The 19,958-nt window shown below is 40.0% G+C and overlaps 1 protein-coding gene across 1 annotated transcript in view; it reads left to right on the plus strand.

Moving 5' to 3' along the window:
- The window catches only part of OCA2 (OCA2 melanosomal transmembrane protein), a 245,780-nt gene that overhangs the window by 180,737 nt on the left and 45,085 nt on the right, over positions 1-19,958 (plus strand). Inside the window, exons 22-23 of the mRNA XM_064143512.1 lie at positions 2,056-2,149; positions 19,201-19,294. Of these exons, the coding sequence (XP_063999582.1) occupies positions 2,056-2,149; positions 19,201-19,294 (188 nt within the window). The remainder of the gene's footprint in view (positions 1-2,055; positions 2,150-19,200; positions 19,295-19,958) is intronic.

Raw genomic sequence — 19,958 nt, forward strand, 5'->3', positions numbered from 1 at the left:
GTTCTCACCAGTGAGGTGTGAAAATGGCATTACTTCCTTTCCACTTGGGAGGTGGCTGGCATCATCTTTAGGGCTAACCTTAACAGTAAGAAAATAGAATTGTCATTTTAATCTGCTTTGCCTAAGCACAGTGTCTGTGCTGAGTAGGGCATGTACAAGGAGTCTTATTTGTCACTGGTCTGCATAGTAGTTCCACCAGGGTACTTGCAAACAACTCTGGAAACTACATTTATTTTGATTCACTGGTCAAAATTTTGTAGTAGGAACAAATGTTTTATTTAGATTGAGCAAGCTGACTTATCCTGTCATTTCAGTATTTCTGCTTAAAATCTGTGTTGAGACACAATGCTGTTTTGAAATAAACATAACTGCCATTTCATTTGCATATCTTTGAAATAAACATATCTGCCATTTCAATTGCATATCTTTGAAATAAACATAACTGCCATTTCAATTGCATATCTTTAAAATAAACATAACTGCCATTTCAATTGCATCTCATTTTCTAACAGTGGTGGCTCTAGACAAACAAAGTTTGTGGAGAGAAATAAGATCTTTCTTCACTGTTTTTGGGGGGAAAGGCAGTATGTTGAGCATACTTGCCCATCTCTAGGCCTTAAAATAGCAACACACATCTTCAAGCAATGAACAACTCAGGAACAGCCTTTAGCCCTGAACTTATCTAGATGAATCAATTACAGGATTTAAGAGGGATGATTAGCAACACTTTCACTAGGGGCGTGAAAAGGGTTGTAAGTCTTCATAAAGCCTGTATATTGCCTCATACGAAATGAAGACACATGATCAGTAAAGGTGATCATTTTAGAGCTGTCAAAGTGAAAACGGTTTTCAGGAAGCAGTTGTCCCACCTCTGAGATCATACTCCATGAAGGGAACCTGTAAAATACATTCAGATGTCAAACTGGACAATTAAAAGTCATAACTCTACTCACTATTGAAGATCCTGTACTCTGAGAAAGCATTAATTTTAAAGCATGTCACAGATGTTTCCACAGATCCCATCCTATTTAATTGCTTCCACATTTGCTTATTCTCTCTCTCTCTCTCTTTTGGTCCCATAAGCCTCTGCACACATTAAAACTAGGTTAATAACATTATCACTTCTCCTCTTACTGGTGACCTGCACTCTGTAGGCACTGATATCACCTTTCAAACCAACTCATTACACAATTAAGTTAAACTCAAATGAATTTTTCTCAACTACGGTAAAGGTTGTTTATCTTTTAGAGGTGCTGAGACCTTGTGCAACCAGAAACCCTACCTGGCGTGGTTTTGGGCTCTCTAACAACTACATGAGGAAGTTTATTGCAAGTTAAATGTCATTTGACATTTCGGGGATTTTGTTATTTTACTTAATTTACTAAAGTGATTAAATGAAACTCATAAACTTGCAAATATTTTCCAGTGAACTAAACCAACATACTCTGGTAAATATAAAGTTAGAATAAAAAGTTTAAAACCTCAGCTCTGTTTATGAATTCGGAAGCCTGCCACATCAATCTTTCTCATTTTTCCTTGACAGATCAAATAGTTTTGGTTATAACAAAGCCTCAGGAATTTTTTGGTTAACTGACAGATGATCTACAGCCATCTTGATTGTGAAGGTCTGGGCATTTCTTAGAGCTGTCTTCAGCAAGAAAAAGCAAAATAACTCTGTCCTCCAGTTTTCAAGAAATGGAAGGGGAATTCACTGCCAGTTCACTGTCAACACCTTGTTGAACTGAAAGGATCTAATGGGAGAAATTCAGCACCTTAAGATAGACCCCGTTTCGTCAGCATCACCTGTGTCAGGCTTTGCCTAATGTTGCTGATATTGTCTCTTTACCTTGTCAGTGGGGAAAAATGAACACAGATTGAGAGTAGGATTCAAAGTTACTAATTATATTTTTTAAAAAGAAAATGAAAGAAAAAACCTTTAAGTTATTCTTTGGACTTGCTGGTGGTTTTAATGGATCACTTAAATGGATTTTATTTATATTGTGTGGGTTGTTGGATAATGTTTCCTGAACCTTTCTCTTACTTCTTAAACCACAGATTCCTGTGCTTCTCAATCTGAGTAAAGATCCTGATGTTAACTTGCCTATGAAACCACTAATCTTCTCATTGGCCATGGGTGCATGCCTTGGAGGTAAGAGTGTGTGTGAGAAAGCCAACATAAGGTCAAACCTTTTCTAGTATGACATATATGATCTAGCAAAAGAGGTTCAATGTTTTTATTATGCAAATCACAAGGAAAGCCTAATCCAGATTCTTTTGAATTCAGAGGACTCCCAGACAAGGATCCAAATCATTGTCTGCTGCTGTAATAGGATTTTTGCAGGCTGTTTTTGAAAATCCTATCTTCTGAATGTACAGACGCACAAAGAAGTAGTCCAGATGGTACTTATAGGGTTCTGATCTTTTGTGAGAGAAAATACAAAGATACATTTGGCTTTCAGAGCAGAGATCTTTCATTGTGCAATGGAAAGATGCAGAAAATGTATAATATCTGAGATCTGAAGGCTTGATTCAAAGTCTACTGAAGTCGCTGGGCAGTTTTCTAGCTGGCTCACAGAAATTGTTTGAGTATCCATTTGCTAAAACCACTCTTGAATGAAAGTCTTTTTGAAGCCTTTGGGAAATGTACTTCTAATAATCAAAGCTAATAGATGTTCTTCTAATGTCCATCTTGGTATTAACTGGAATTCCTTATACTGTCAGTGCATTAGAACAAAAACAAGCAGATGGTTTAATTACTTTTACTTTTAATTGAAAACGTAGCATGTATGTACTATAGGCCCAGGATTTTCTTCACTATTTGTTACAATAAAGAAAAATAGCCACATGGTAGTTTTAAAATGAATATTTATACTTGATTACTCTTCCCCCCCTCCCAGATTCTGCAAATTACTCATGAAGGTGTTGCAACACCACATTTCCAAATAGGAAGTGTACTAAGAGCAACTAGAATGTGTAAATTTTTAATGAGAAGTAGTTATTTTTATTTTTTTTGCTACTGAGAATGTTAATGCTAATTACATTGTATTGAACTGAGTTTTGACCCCTAAATATTTAGGTAATTAGCTTCAATAAAGTTAAAATTGACAAAATGGCATCCTGCCATGCATCCACCTCCACTCATCCTCCACACACAATCAAATAGTTTCCTTGACTATACAGAGATTGGAATGAAAAAACAGTTTTGTGTGCAATAGGAGTTCTTGTGTGTTTATTTAGATAAGTGATTGCTATCACAAGTGACCTTAATACAAGACAAAGATTATAATGTAATTTACAGATTGAAATTTACTGCATTTTGCAAAGACAGGACAATATATACCAAACAACAGTGATTAATTTGAAGAATATCTCTTTGTACTCATTATGTTGTGATTTTCTTCTACTGAACTTTAAAACAAATAATTTGAATAATCAGTATATGCTTATGAAGGTGTTTTTCTGTGAAATATATAATCTTTCTTCATGCTTTGCTAATCATTGAACATACTTTGATTCATTAAACTTTGAGATTAAAAGAAGTAAGCATAAGGAATATAAAATAGATTATGATGACATATTCTGGGTGGGAGACACTTCTCAGCCTTGGAGCCTCCACAAGTTTCTGCTGATTTTCTAAAATAAAATGATTTGTTTAAAGGCTGCTGAGATTTTAGCAGAGACTTCTGTGTGTATTCAATGTGAGATAAAAGTAAAAATATAAACAGTGCCATGAGAATTAGAATTAAAATCACTGCATAACTAGAAGAAGTGCCTAGGTATTCAGATAAGCTCTATACAAATATTTTGATGAAAAGTTGGATCATTATTAGCAAAAGCTTAAACACTCCAGACTATGCTCCATTAGGATAAAGCTGAGCATACGGTAAGTTATACTGGCAAGGGTTTCACAGGTGTGTTAGCCTGAAAATTACTATGCTTCTGACTTTCCTATGTCAAAAAGCTAACAGACACCATCTTATGGTTAGGAAATAAAAACTATGGAAAAACTTTTGCTTTGAAAAATCTTGTAGCCCCCAAGAATGAGGTAAAAGGGGCACGCTTTAAAAAAAAAAACCAAACAAACAAAACTTTAAAAAAATGGTAATGGCCTTTAAAAATTATTTCCAAAATAGAACCCTTATTAGCACTGATGTGATGTGAGAGAAGCCTCAAAGTAGGCTAATCCCATTGTGGGAGTGGTAGATGACAATTAAATCATTACTGCCTGGTGCTTAAGGCAGAAAATTGGATCTTATTACTGCTTATGCAACCAAATGAACTTGGCAAAGAAGACATCTTGTAGAAGAGACAAGATGATGTAACAGTATTATAACTGCATATTTAAGGGTTGTTTATTGTATAATGCAGAGCTTCAGTTCTGGTAATTTGGTAGCATTTCTGGGGTTTGTGTTAAACAGTGTTATACGCTTATGTCCAAGACAGTGTTTGTGTCTGTCTTGGAAAATGCCATGTGACATTTTGTCCTGAAAAATTTCCTGTGGGAGCAATTACCTTTTCTACTGTCACAAAGTGCAGAGACAGCCACCGGTTTAAAAGATGATAGTATGAGAAAAGACAGTAATTTTCTTTCATTGTTTCAGCTGTTTTCCTGGAAATGTAAGAAGGCTTGAGTCAATCTGAAGCAAGATGAAAAGACCTTTGTCAGTGTAACTGCCAAACTGTTGTCACCTGCAGAAGCGTCTCCCAAAAGAGAGCTCCTTCTATTAAATTTCTGTCTTTCATAGCCTTGGGCTCAGACATGAGGAGTAACTTAATATCACATAGATGCTCCTTGCTGTGTAAAATGTGTTTCTGAAGGTAGAGAAGGGATAGAAAATCCCATCTCTTAATCAAGGAAGTCAAGGACAGTGATGATCCTCGACAATTCCTGATGAGTTGGTCACAATTTCGAAACCTTGAGTTCTTCCTAGGAGTTTGCCAATTCCTTTTTGGCAGAAGTTTTCTTACCCAGGATCATGTCAACCCTCCATGGTTAAGAAATAAACATGGTCATTTTTCTCAAGGGAGCTGATTCTGGAAATTGAGGTTTGTATTTGTCCCAGCTATCTTTCTGCATTTAAATTCAGCTGCAATTCTAGAGTCTGGATGCTCTAGGCTCCCTGATGGATGATGGCAATACTGACATGTTCAGAAAGCAGATGTTTGCCAAACGCTCTCTGCAGAGGACATCAGAGTCCCTTAAGCGCAGAAGTCAGTGGCTGAGAGGGGTGCCCAAAGACAGGTCAGTTGAATTCAGGCCTTGAGGCCTTTTGATTTGTCAGTGCTTCTGAATGATGCTATTTGTTCACAGACTCATAATATCTTTTTAATTGGAGAAGACCTCTAAGGTCATTGAGTCCAACCATCAAACTAGAACCACCATGGGCATTAATCTGTATTCTGAAGTACCATGTCTACATGTTTTTTGAACACCTTCAGGGACAGTGGCTCCACCACCTCCCTGTGCAGCCTATTCCAATGCCTGACCACTTTTTCAGTAAAAAAAATATTCCTTACATCCAATCTTAACCTCCCCCAGTGCAGCTTGAGGCAATTTGTCTCGTTTAATCACTTGATACTAAGGAGAATAGGCCAACACCCACCTTGATACAATCCCCTATCAGGTAGTCATAATCAGCAATAAGCTCTCACTTCAGCCTTGTTCACCGGACCCTTCACCGGCTTTTTTGCCCTTTTCTGCACATGCTCCAGCAACTCAATGTCTTTCTTGTAGTGAGTGACCCAAAACTGAACACAGTACTCAAGGTGTGGCCTCACCAGTGCTGTGTACAGGGACACAATCACTTCCTCAAATGAGGAAGTAAATTCACTTGTTTTCTATGGTGTTCTGACAGATATGCATCTGTATTTCTTTTGCACAAGAGGACATTGAATAAAGTTTTATTCATTTGTGCTTCCTATTCTAGTACATGATAGAATTATGGTACTTCTTGAAACTGAGTCGTATGTGGACCTTCCAATAGGCTCTAGGGAATGCTGCTCTGCAATTTTGCAGGACAAATGAAGATTGTTAGATTCAGCAGTTTCAGAACAAAAGGAGCTTTCATTACATTGCTTCTATTGTCTCATGAATTTTTAAAGAAACATGAACTATAGATTCAACTTAATTTGAGTCAGTTCACAGTCAGAAATCCACCTATTACAGCTGTTCAATTGTGTAAAGCTATATTTTTTTAGTGAGCTGAAGAGGTTATAGCGAAGACAGTATTTGATGAGATTTTGTACATTTGACATTTAAAGAGGTGGAATTTACTTTATTTTTATCTCTTTTTTTTTATTTTTAAAAAATATTTATAAAAAGGTTTTTTTAAAAAAAAAAACTTCAGAGGAAAAAAAATTATTTCTATTTGCAAGTCCTTGCCTTCTGAGTTCTCAGTTACTAGAAGCACAAAAAATACTACTTTGCTGCAGTAACTATTACTGTAGTCCAAAGGGGATATTTCCTACACTATATAGTTTTGCACCTTTTTTCTTCTCTGCATATTTTCCTAGAAAGGCAACACCAGAAAGTCATCATTGTCACAATTCTACTTGAAAGAGGCAATATTTAGGATGCATACAGCTATGGTATTCCAGCCACACAATCTCAATTCTATGCTCTGCTTCAAGAAAGAAGGTAGGAGGAGGGTGCTACTGGCACTTCTCTTCTAACCTTGCAAGGTCAAAACCCAGGTATGAATAAAATCCATTATCCACAGGACATTGTGTTAATTACAGCTATTAACAGAGTGCAATCCACAGCGCAGCTGAGCAATGGGGTTTCTCTCAGTGGTCCAGTGTTATATCTATTCAATCTCTTAGCATCCCTACTTACGATCCTGATGCAGATGGCCTCTTCCACAGTGGAATATCATTGATTTATTATTCCTGCTGATTCTGCTCCATAAAATCCTTAACTAGTTTTAAAGCTCCAGACACACTGAAGGTATAAACCTAGAAGTATTGTTTGTATTCCTAAACCAACTCTTCTTTGCAAAACGTGGAAAGCCATAGCCTTCAATAAAATATAAAATGTATCAAAATAGACAATAATATAATGGGGGAAAGCCCAGCTATAGATCCCTTTATATTCTTGTATGGTTATATAGATCAAATTTGTGTAAAACTTCTCAATCTGAAAGATACAGTAAGTTCATCAAGAATCAAATGTGTGATATAAAAATGTAACAGCTAGAGGAGCACTACTGAGCTTTGATTTTGAACCTAGTTGTATAAATCATGGAATTCAAACTGTAGGAATGTTTTGTTGGTGGAGAGAATACACCTACCCAAGATTAATTTTAACCAGGACACCAATATTGAAAGTCCCTATTACTTCTAAAGGAAGGTTTCAACAATGAGAAATCCTGGGGCTCAGTTTTATGTTATGTGGGTGAGACAGCCCTGATTTAGATAAGAATTGTGCCTATGCATATAAAGATTATAGACCAAATCAAACAGTGATATTGCAGAGAATGAAGGTTACTAGAGATCTTTCCAAAGGAAAAGAATGTGTCTGTTCTTGACCTTGAAAAGAAGGCAAAACAAATGAGTAAATTTAGTAAATGACTCATCTTTTCTTCTTTAAAGACCTCACTTCAGTCTTTAGCAGTGTTATGCCTCCTGTACAGATGTAGAAGCAAAGTACAGCTGATATTTTGTAGGTTTTACACGTGTCTAATTTGCTTTCTGAATATACTTCTCATTGTTTCTATGATGTTTACAATGATAGAAATGAGTAGCACAGACTCAAGCTATGATTGCTGTCCATTAAATGGTAGTACTACTTGCTTGTTAATGAGAACCTCATTCAGGTGTTAACTGAAAGTCTGTGATTTGTTGTGGCATGAAGAGTGACACAATCAGATGTAAGCACAAGGACTCTTTATGATCTGTTGATATCTGAGTGTCCAAACTGTTCTCTAGCAATTTTCAGAAGAATCTGTAACAGCCTATAAAAATCCAGCTGCTCCTATCCTTATCTCTTTCATGGCATTCAAACTGGGCCATCTTCATGCTTTTTCAGTATGAAGTTCTCAAAGCCCAGCAGTGCTGTTAAGTTCTTGGTGGGAGAGCCAGGCTCATTACCAGAGTCCCTGCAGCTAAAGGAGATTCTCTAATCCTTAAGATTACCAGAGATAGTCACCTGTGGCATGCACATAAGAAAGTTATGAATTTACAGTGCAAAAGCAGATGACATTAAGTGTGTACATTTGACAGACATACTTTTGTCTGTATTAAGGCAATGCCAGTCATAGAATCATAGAATCAACCAGGTTGGAAGAGACCTCCAAGATCATGCAGTCCAACCTAGCACCCAGCCCCATCCAATCAACTAGATCATGGCACTAAGTGCCTCATCCAGGCTTTTCTTGAACACCTCCAGGGATGGTGCCTCCACCACCTCCCTGGGCAGCCCATTCCAATGGGAAATCACTCTCTCTGTGAAGAACTTCCTAATATCCAGCCTATACTTCCCCTGGCACAACTTGAGACCATGTCTCCTTGTTCTGTTGCTGGTTACCTGGGAGAAGAGACCAACCCCCACTTGGCTACAATGCCCCTTCAGGTAGTTGTAGACAGTAATAAGATCACCCCTGAGCCTCCTCTTCTCCAGGCTAAACAGGCCCAGCTCCCTCAGCCTCTCCTCATAGGATTTGTGTTCCAGGCCCCTCACCAGCTTTGTTGCCCTTCTCTGGACATGTTCCAGCACCTCAACATCTTTCTTGAATTGAGGAGCCCAGAACTGGACACAGGACTCAAGGTGTGGCCTGACCAGTGCTGAGTACAGGGGAAGAATAACCTCCCTTGTCCTACTGGCCACACTGTTCCTGATGCAGGCCAGGATGCCATTGGCTCTCTTGGCCACCTGGGCACACTGCTGGCTCATCTTCAGCCTACTATCTATCAGTACTCCCAGGTCCCTTTCCTCCTGGCTGCTCTCCAGCCACTCTGTCCCCAGTCTGTAGCGCTGCTTGGGGTTGTTGTGGCCAAAGTGCAGAACTCTGCACTTGGCCTTGTTAAATCTCATCCCATTGGCCTCTGCCCACCTATCCAGCCTGTCCAGGTCCCTCTGCAGGGCTCTCCTACCTTCCAACAGATCAACACCTGCTCCTAGCTTGGTGTCATCTGCAAACTTAGTGATGCTGGACTCAATCCCCTGGTCCAGATCATCAATAAAGATACTGAACAGGACTGGGCCCAGCACTGATCCTTGGGGCACACCACTAGTGACTGGCTGCCAACTGGATGTGGCACCATTCACCACCACTCTCTGGGCTCTGCCATCCAGCCAGTTCTTGATCCAGCACAGAGCAAATCTGTCCAAACTATGAGCTGCCAGCTTGGCTAGGAGCTTCTTGTGGCAGACTGTGTCAAAGGCTTTGCTGAAGTCCAGGCAGACTACATCCACAGCCTGCCCCACATTCACCAGGCAGGTAACCTGATCATAAAAGGAGATCAGGTTGGTGAGACAGGACCTGCCCTTCCTAAACCCATGCTGGCTGGGCCTGATCCCTTGGCCATCCTGTAGGTGCTTTGTGATGGCACCCAAGATGACCTGTTCCATGACCTTGCCTGGCACTGAGGTCAGACTCACAGGTCTGTAGTTTTCCAGTTCCTCCTTCCAGCCCTTCTTGTGGATGGGTATCACACTGGGCAGCTTCCAGTTTTTGGGGACCTCTCCAGTGAGCCAGGACTGTTGATAAATGATGCAGTGTGGCTTGGCCAGCTCATCTGCCAGCTCTTTCAGCACCTTAGGATGAATCCCATCTGATCCCATGGACTTGTAAGGATCCAAGTGACTCAGCAGGTCCCTTACTGCTTCCTCATGGATTAGAGGGGGACTATACTGCTACCTGACTCCATTTGCCACTTCAGGAGTCCAGCTGTCCTGGAGACAACCTGTCCCCCTATTGAAGATTGAGGCAAAGAAGGTGTTAAGCACCTCTGCCTTTTCCTCATCCTTTGTCACTATATTCTCATCTCCATCTAATAGGGACTGGAGGTTGTCCTTGGCCCTTCTCTTGCCATTCATATATTTAAAGAAACACTTTTTATTTTCCTTGGCAGCCGTGGCCAGCCTGAGCTCCAAGTGGGCTTTTGCCTCTCTAATTTTTCCTCTACAAGACCTAGCAACTTCCTTGAACTTCTCCTGGGACACCTCCCCTCTTCTCCAAAGGTGATACACTCTCTTTTTAATCTTTAATTCCTTCAGCAGCTCCCTGCCCATCCAGTCTGGCTGCCTCCCTCGTCGGCTCATCTTCCGGCTCAGTGGCACTGCCTGCTCCTGTGCCTTCAGGAGTTCTGTCTTGAAGTAGGTCCAGCCTTCCTGGACCCCTTTGTTTTCAAGGGCTTTTTCCCAAGGAACTTTCTGAATTAGTTCCTTAAATAGGCTGAAGTCTGCCCTTCGGAAGTCCAGTGTGGAGGTTCTGTTGATGCCCCTCCTGGTTTCTCCATGTATTGAAAACTCTATAATTTCATGGTCACTGGACTCCAGGCAGCCTCCAACCACCACATCCCCTACCAGCCCTTCTCTAGTTGTGAGCAGCAGGTCAAGCAGGGCTGCCCCTCTGGTAGGCTCATGTAACAGCTGGGATAGGAAGTTGTCTTCCACACATTGCAGAAACCTTCTAGACTGCTTCTTCTCTGCAGTGTTTAAGTCCCAGCAGATGTCTGGTAGGTTAAAGTCACCCACCAGAACAAGGGCAGATGATCATGAGGCAGCCTCCAGTTGCTTAAAGAGTAATAAATCAACCTCTTCTTCCTGGTTGGGTGGTCTGTAACAGACTCCAACCGGGATATCAGCCTTGTTGGCCTTTGCCTTAAGTCTCACCCATAATGACTCAACTTGATCATCCTGCCTGGCTTCAAGACACTGAGTTAGTGTCTTAAAAAAACCCACATATTGAACTCAGTTAATTTTAATTGGCAAGGACATTTTTCTAAGCTTGAAAAGGGTTACCTTGGCAGGCTTGCATAGATAGATGTGTGTGTCGCTAAGAGAGAAATGTGAAGTATATGGGTTAAAAGATGCCATTTCAGATGAACTGATGAGGATTTGTAGTTTGGATGGTGAGTATTACAATTTAAACTGGAAGCAAAGAGAGGTGTGTGTATTCTACACTGAATCAGAAAAAGAGTTTATGCCAGACATCATTAGTATAGTACTTGATTCTGATGCTTGCATTACTGATGAATTCTGAATGCTTGTATTAATGGTTTTCAATCTGTGAAAAATAACTTCATGTTATAAAGTTCTGCAACTTATTGATAAGATACTGGTCAGATATGACATTGGAGACACCTACAAATGATATATGGAGTTTTGTTCGATTTTATTTGCTTATTTTATGCATTTGTTAGCACAAGTTTCAAAAAATTCTTTCTGGAAACCTTGGCAACTTCTGTTTTCAGAACTATATAGAGTATACATTATGTGGTATTGCTGAATTGTTGCAGTATGAGAATACATACTATGCATAACTCTCAGTTGAAGAGGTGTAGATTATATGTAAAGATATAGATACACATTCAAGTAGAGGGTAGCACTTGGACTACCAGATGGACCAAAACAGGAGAGCTATAGCAAGGTTTAAAAGGCTTAAGTGCAGAAGATAGTATTGGACAATCTAATTTTCTTCCTCTGCAGACCTTTTCCAGACAATAACATCTTTTCTGCATTTTGAGTGGTGCGGCAGAAAGGAGGAAAAATGTATCAGTCTGCAATAATCATCTCGATTTCTACTGATGAATTGGACACTGCATGACGCTAGATAAAGTTATAATATTTTTTAGCTAATAACTGTGTTTCAAAGATACTAATAAATACACCTAGCACAGTTGTGGGCAGCAGAACTAAAACACTAGTAGGAGCTGTGAAGCTGTTCTAAATGTGGCATTTGAACCATAGCAAAACATAATAGGTAGGCTCCAATGAAAAATCAGTCTGGCTGAAGTCAGAATCTGAATTTAAAGCAGGCTGGTATTCTAAAATAACTTAACAGAGGGACACCTTTTCTCTTTTTCTTTCTTAAATACTCTTTTGTTCAGCTCGTCTTCAAAGTAAGTTCTGGTAAAGTTGAATAATGTACTTTTATGCCAGGTGCCTATAATTGGAACCATTTTCCAATATTTGATACCTAGTAATAGTGCTCTGTGTGTGTGGAAGCTGCAAAAATGAGCTGACGTAATTTTAACCTCTGAATCAAAGAATCAGAGATGAAAAAATGCAAACCGGGACTTGTGTGTAGCATTTAAGGGTTCATACGGAACTGACTTGAATATGTATTTCAAAGTGTGAGGGAATGGAATGATGTATGAGAGTACATTGATGACACTATTCTTCATTATACTACTTTATTTTGCCCTAGTACTGGACAAGCTGACTTCAAGGAAGAGAGTGGTCAAGCGATCGTCACTGGTTTTATGTCTCTTTTACAGATGCCTGGCTTTGAAAGATGCTTATGGATTTGTTTATTGTTAAAGTAGCAAATGAAGGATGTTCACTAACCTGTCTTATTTATTTCACACTTGGGGTGGAAAAGTGACAAATTTAAGTTTTACCTTTTCCTCTCATAGAAAAAAGGAAGCACTGAACATCGAGTAATGCAGTGTTTATAGTAACTATCCTCCTGTTGGTGTATCCTGGCCTGTATCAGGAACAGTGTGGCCAGAAGGACAAGAGAGGTTATTCTTCCCTTGTACTCAGCACTGGTCAGGCCACACCTTGAGTCCTGCGTCCAGTTCTGGGATCCTCAATTCAAGAAAGATGTTGAGGTGCTGAAACATGTCCAGAGAAGGGTGATGAAGCTGGTGAAAGGCCTGGAACACAAACCCTATGAGGAGAGGCTGAGGGAGCTGAGGTTGTTTAGCCTGGAAAAGAGGAGCCTCAGGGACAACCTCACTGCTGTCTACAACTACCTGAAGGGGCATTGTAGCCAGGTGCGGGTTGGTCTCTTCTCCCAGGCAACCAGCAACGGAACAAGGAGAGACAGTCTCAAGTTGTGCCAGGGGAGGCATAGGCTGGATGTTAGGAGGAAGTTCTTCCCAGAGAGAGTGATTGGCATTGGAATGGGCTGCCCGGGGAGGTGGTGGAGTCACCGTCCCTGGAGATGTTCAAGAAAAGCCTGGCTGAGGCACTTAGTGCCATGGTCTAGTTGATTGGATGGGGCTGGGTGCTAGGTTGGACTGCATGATCTTGGAGGTCTCTCTGAACCTGATTGATTCTATGATTAAAAATTATATAGTTCACCTGATTAAGTGAAAGCAGTTCAATGAACTTTTTAGAGATGATAACTCAATTTTTTGATTCATGCTATCTTTTTCTATTTATTTTTTCCCTATAATGTCCATGCATGTTCATTTGTGCAGAAACATCCCATAAAAATGTTTCCAAATCAGTAAAATTTAGACATCGTAAAATTTCCATCTATAGCAATGTTGAATAAATTCATGTATGCTTTCTTCCCTTTACTGCCTATGACCTGTGGCTCCTTTTTATTTCAGGGACTGTTAATGGTATAGCTGGCCTTGATTCTGTAGCTCTTTCTTGACCACAAGGTTTCATTATCCAGGGCTTGTTAATTTTTACACATAAAAATATTAAAAGATATTCAAGGCTTGTGGATATCTAACAAATGAATATAAATGGCTTTGTTTAATGAGAAAAATCATAGAGTCACAGAATCAGTCAGGGACCGCAAGGATCGTCTAGTTCTAACCTCCCTCCCCTAGGCAGGTACACCCCACCCTAGATCAGACCTCCAGGGACAGGACCTCAACCACTTCCCTAGGCAACCCATTCCAGGCTCTCACCACTCTCATGGTGAAGAACTTCCTCCTCACATCCAGTCTGAACCTACCCATCTCCAGCTTCGTTCTGTTCCCCCTAGTCCTGTCACTCCCTGATATCCTGAGAAGTTTTTCCCCAGCTTTTTTGTAGGCTCCCTTCAGATACTGAAAGGCCACAATGAGGTCACCTGGGAGCCTCCTCTTCTCCAGACTGAACAGCCCCAACTCTTTCAGTCTGTCCTCATAGGATAGGTTCTCCAGCCATCTCATCAACCCAGTGGTCCTTCTCTGGACATGCTCCAGCACATCCACATCCTTCTTGTAATGAGGACTCCGAAACTGGATGCAGTACTCTAGGTGGGGTCTCAGCAGAGTGGAGTAGAGGGCTACATTTCTGCTGATGCAGCCCAGGATCTGGCTGGCCCTTTGGTCTGCAAATGCACACTGCTGGCTCTTGTTGAGCTTCTGGTCCACCAGCACCCCAGGTCCCTCTCCTCAGGGCTGCTCTCCAGCCAGTCACTGTCCAGTCTGTATTTGTGCTTGGGAATGCCCTGACCCAGATGTAGGACCCTGCAGTTGGTCTTGTTGAGCCTCATGAGGTTGGCTTGTGCCCATCTCTCCAGCCTGTCCAGGCCCCTCTGGATGGCATCCCTTCCCTCCAGCCTGTCTGCTGCACCACACAGATAGATAAGCTTTGTATGAAACAGAAATTTCTTTCAAGATATGAAGTCTGTCTCCTGTAAAGCTAATCAAAACAGTAACTGTTCAACATTCCATTCTGCAGCCCAAAGCTACATTTGTGCAGATGGTGCTTTAAGGAAAGAAATGTAATATGCTGTGGAAAGGAAAACACACATCAGTCTACCTTTATTTATTGATGATAAAGCATATAAGAAACTGCATATAGTTTTCATTCCAGAATCACAGAAAACACCCAGTTGGAAGAGACCTAAAAGATCAAGCAGCCCAACCCTTGAGCCAGTGTGGAACAACTAAACCATGTTAACACTAAACTATGTCCGTAACTTCCAGGTCCACATGCTGCTTAAACACTTGCATGGACTTTGAGTCCACCACTGCCCTGGGCAGAGAATTCCAAGGTTTGATAACCCTCTCTGTGAAGAAATATTTCCTAATATCCAGCCTGAACCTCCCCTGGTGGAGCTTGACTGAATTTGGAGATGGATGGGTAGCAAGAAACTGGTTTCAATACATTTTGCTTTCACACTGTAATGAGATGGCTTGACTATAGCAAAAGGCTGTGTCTACACAGCAAACCTCAGACAAGAGTCTGGGACAAAGCAGTGCAAACAGCTGTGCCTGTGTGAAACTGAGTCTGTCGCAGATGTTTACTCAGGGAAAAGCTGTTTTCAGGGCTTGCGCTGACGTAAAAGATGGGTAGTCTTTTTGCTTGCATATTAACTGTCCAGTGATATAGAGAAGGAAAAAAGCAGAAGATCTGTTAAGCACAGGTTTAGCTTGTTATCCATTGTCAGAGCATGTGGCTGGGAAGTGGTTTGTAATGCTCACAGCAGAGCATGACTTTTCTGTAAGCAATCCACGTATAAGCTTGAAGCTTACTGTTGCACAAGATACCGGCTCCTTTATATTTGAGAAAGTTACTGTTTATGAAAGCTGCTCTTGCTAGACCAAATGGTGATAATCCCTTCCCTTTGATTTCTCAATGCTTTGAGTAATAAATACTAATCCTACCTGGCATGCTGAGGTGATTTTCTAGGCAGACATATTAATGTAGTAAACCTAAAGGTTAGGGCTTGCTCCTGCTGGAGAAATACCAAAGGCATTCCTGAGAACTAATGCAATTTAGATATAATAGATGTACTGCTGACAAATAAAATTCAGCAGCTGAGAATGAGGCTTAAAAGTGAGAGGAAAAAAGAGTGTTACTGCAAACTCTCTCCCTTTTTTTTGTTAGGATTCTACTCTGATTTGTCAGTCTCTTCTTTTAGTAAGCTGAGTCGGTTCTCCCAGCATTGCTTTGCAGTGCATTGCAGACCTTAATCACTTAGGCAGACACTGTTTGATGAGGGAGAGGCAGTCTGAGTACCAGGGAGGTGTATTACATGTGGTGTTCAGGTTCTGAATTTGAATTTTGTAGTTTCTGAGGGAATTGTGTAGCAGAGGATAATAGCTGAAAACTGGGTAGAGAAGTAGATACAAACAGAATCAGAAGAGTGGAGGAAGCAAGGCTGATAGATACTGCAGGTACCAAACCAAGCTTACTAAACCTTATCAATGTCTTGATGCTTATACCTTTAAATTGTCTGGAGACACAAAGACACATTTTAATGTGTGGGTTTTGGCTTTGGATCTTTCATGATAGATTATAAAATATTCTTTATATTTAGCATTGATTTCACATTCCCTAAAGATATTCAATATCAGAAAGATTTTTTTTTAGCCTAGACAGCAGCATGGCTGCTGCATTTAGGTGATGCGTCTGTATCTTATATGATGACACCTCAAAGAGAGAATTAGGGTTTTTTTTTTTTGCATTAAGAAAAATGTCTTTCTTAATTTCATGTTACTGAATTATTAAGCATAGCTAGTATTGACAATAACGTGTGTTGTCTACCAAGAGTAACAGGCAACACAGATATCCAGGATAAAATGTATGGCTTACCTTATACATGTCACATACTATTGATATTAGAAATATAATTCTTAAATTGTTGTCATGATCCAGTTACTTAATAACCATCTAGCCTTGTAATAAAGGATCTGTTACACTAGGAGTAATCAAAAAAAGTTCCGATAGGAGTCATCAAAGCAAGGCTGATTATTGCAACGTTATTCTGTGATACAGGTCACGTGTGTGTTTTTGCGTTTGTGATCACACAAACAAGCAAGAGTCTTTCAAAATTTACTTATTCTTAAGGCTTAAGATGATGTGAAGATAAAGACTGGACGAAGTCCTGGAAAATGATTATTCTTATTTTGCATCAACTGGATTAAATTTAAAATGAATAGGGTTTAATGTCCATTAACCGATTCTTGGGATTTCTGTGATTCAGAGGGCATGTGTTGCTGTTTCAATATGGAGTTAAGTGTTTGCCATGGAGACAGAAGTTCCTGTGAGGGGAAACAAAATGTGCCTCTATTGTTAATTTCATTGTAGTGCTCTGAAGCCTGTTGAGCCAATACCTAATTAAACTGCACACACTCTCTGAATGCATGAAAAAGAAATGCTGCTTCTTTCAGATAACATCTAAGGTGACAATTTCTTCTCAGTGGAATCTGCTTGGGGAAATCAATTCACTGATGAAGCAGAAGGTCTTCCCATAATACTTCATTATATGAAAGGATTACTATAGCCCAAGTACAGTATAGAGAGTGTGTGCTGTTTGGAGATGTTGACCCTATCTAGACACAGACACAGGATAAGTGCAGTTTCTGTCCTGTTTCTTTAATTTGAAGGCAGAGATATATTGCTTGTCTACAGTAATATTATTCTGATGGTGATGTCTGATTGTTCTACACATAGAGCAGAAACCTCTTATGAAATGTTTGGAGGCTTCAGAGTACTGATTACTTTTGGAATTGAAAATTCCTTAAGTGTTCCTGCCTGACTCCTTTAATAACATCATCTGTGTTCATTTGTTCCACACACCCTGTGTCTTTGCTTTCTTGTGCCAGAGCCTACCAGGAATGCCGATGTTCCAAGTTTAATATCTTTAAACATCATTAAAGCAACTAATGTATGCTCTCAGGCAAAGAGAGGGCAAAGAAAATTGGCTGTGCACTTCCTAATGATCAGTGTTAGACACCTTTTTAAAAGGTTTCCGGTCATTTAGTAAGGTATCTGTTCTCTCCCTAACTTTAGAACGTGTGGGTGTAGATGTGATTCACTGTGTATTGTAAGAAACCTAGGTCATAAACAGACCTTGGTGTCTTTGGAAACCTCATGGAGTTAAACAAGGCCAAGATCAAGATCAAGATCCACCCAGGTCAGGACAATCTCAAGTACAAATACAGGCTGAGGAATGAATAGATTGAGAGCAGCTCTGTGGTGAAAGGTTTGGGGTTGTTGCTTGACCTTAGGGTGTTTTATTATGTTCTAAAAATATATTTAGATGTCTTATAATTTGTGTTCAGTTTCAGATGAAGAAGACCATGGGTCCCATGTGTGAACACATAGAGAAATAATCCTTCTGCTTTTGCTCAGTAAACTTCAGTTTGGGTGACTTGAAATATTTTCTGAGTTGAAACAATTAACTGGAGCATGAATTGTCTTCTGATCTGTTTCTCTCAAAGTCACATCAGAGGAATTTTCACTCAGCAGTAGTGTTTAGCAGTGCCAAAATGAGAATAGTACCTATATGCCAATGGGAGCAAAGGAAGAATCATGCTTTAAACAGTGGATTGTTAATGTAGCAAGATATAACAAAAGAGATGACTTGCTATTGTACATTTTTTCTCCTAGCTTGTTGCCTCTTTTGTTCAAAATTTCAGTTAAAGAACTGAATGTAGGAGTCCCTGTCACTTCCCAAGTCGTGCTTTAGATCAGAAAAAATCAGTGAAGACATCTGCATTGTGGAAGTCTGAAGTATGACTCATGGGAAAGCTATAGAAAATGGGTCTTTCTGAGCTCTGAGTGCTTGATTCCTCTACATGCCAGATTGTTAAAAGTTTGAAGAAAATGCAGACATAAATTAGTTACTGGAAAAAGCTTAGGAGAAGTATGTAGTTCTTCTAATGCAATGAATGTATATTATAAACATGGCATGTTATCTTCCTTTGGTGTGTTCCTCTCCTAAGGGGACTTGAATAATGTAATTTGATGACATTCACTGAATAAAGCTATCTTCCTTTATCTTTTAAAGGTGTGGTTTGGTAAGCAGAATGTGTATTTGTGGTGCCTTAGCAGAAGCATTGAACATATCCTTTCCCCTCCAATATCCCACTTCTTTTAAATTTCTGTTTTTTAAAAAATGAAAATCTTAGAAATTAGTTCTTTGTAAAAAGATATTAATTTGTCATTGCCAAGTTTGGGGGAGGTAAAAAAGACATCGGTTTTCCTTAGCATGTTCATCCTTTGTTTTCAGCTCATCTGATGGCACCTGCTTGCACATAAAAGCAAAAATCAGCAGGTTTATCTGAATACAAGTCCCTGATGTCATTTTGACAACTGCTAGATTGGTGTTATGTTCTTTCCCTAGTTTTCTGGCTTATGTGGAGTCAGGGAATAATACCAGGCTTATCTTTCAAAGTGTGAAGCTATTTATAGGATGTAGTGATACTGCCTGCATGTTTCTTTTCAAGCCTATACAAGAGAAATTGATTTTTCTTTTCTAACTAGTACATCTTAGGACTTTATCACAGAACAAACAGACAAAGGGTAAGAAACAGAGTGCAACTTTAAACTGATACTTGTTTTCTGAACTGCAGGTAATGGAACATTGATTGGAGCATCTGCAAACGTCGTTTGTGCAGGAATTGCTGAACAGCATGGTTATGGCTTCTCTTTCATGGAGTTTTTCAGGTACAACTTTAAACTTCTCACCTTAAATTTGTCATTGTATTCCTCTCTCCCCTTCTCCCTCTTTTCATTTTTCCTCCCCCCACCCCAAGCAAACAACGGAACCTCCAGGGAGAAAATCTGAAGGAAGGATCTATAAAATAGAACTGTGTTCCTAACTTGGTTTTGGCAATGAAATCCAAGAGGAGGGCAGATTCCTTTACTTTTGTGTACTGTGAATAGAATATGTAAATGCTGTGGGAGCACAGTGGAAACTTGGGAGAAGCAAAGGCTCAGAAATTCCTGTGTTGATCACCTTCAATCTTATCTTCATCTCTGGAGTGATACTAAATTGTTGATTTGTTGTTAAATACAGTTTAAATGTAGTTTCTCAGCAGCACATTTTCATGAACATTCCATCTCCAGGAGAAAGTAGGATGTCCCAGCTTGGGCTAAGTACAATTTTATTCCATGGTTTGTGTCCAGTTCTGGGCTCCTCATTTCAAGAGAGATGTTGAGCTATTGGAACGTGTCCAGAGAAGGGAGATGAAGCTGGTTAGGGGCCTGGAACACAAGCTCTATAAGAAGAGTCTGAGAGAGCTGGGCTTGTTTAGCCTGGAGAAGAGGAGGCTCAGCAGTGACCTCATTGCTGTCTACAACTACCTGAAAGGAGGTTGTAGCCAGATGG

The sequence above is a fragment of the Pogoniulus pusillus genome, chromosome 5, assembly GCF_015220805.1.
Source record: "Pogoniulus pusillus isolate bPogPus1 chromosome 5, bPogPus1.pri, whole genome shotgun sequence".
NCBI lineage: Eukaryota > Metazoa > Chordata > Aves > Piciformes > Lybiidae > Pogoniulus > Pogoniulus pusillus.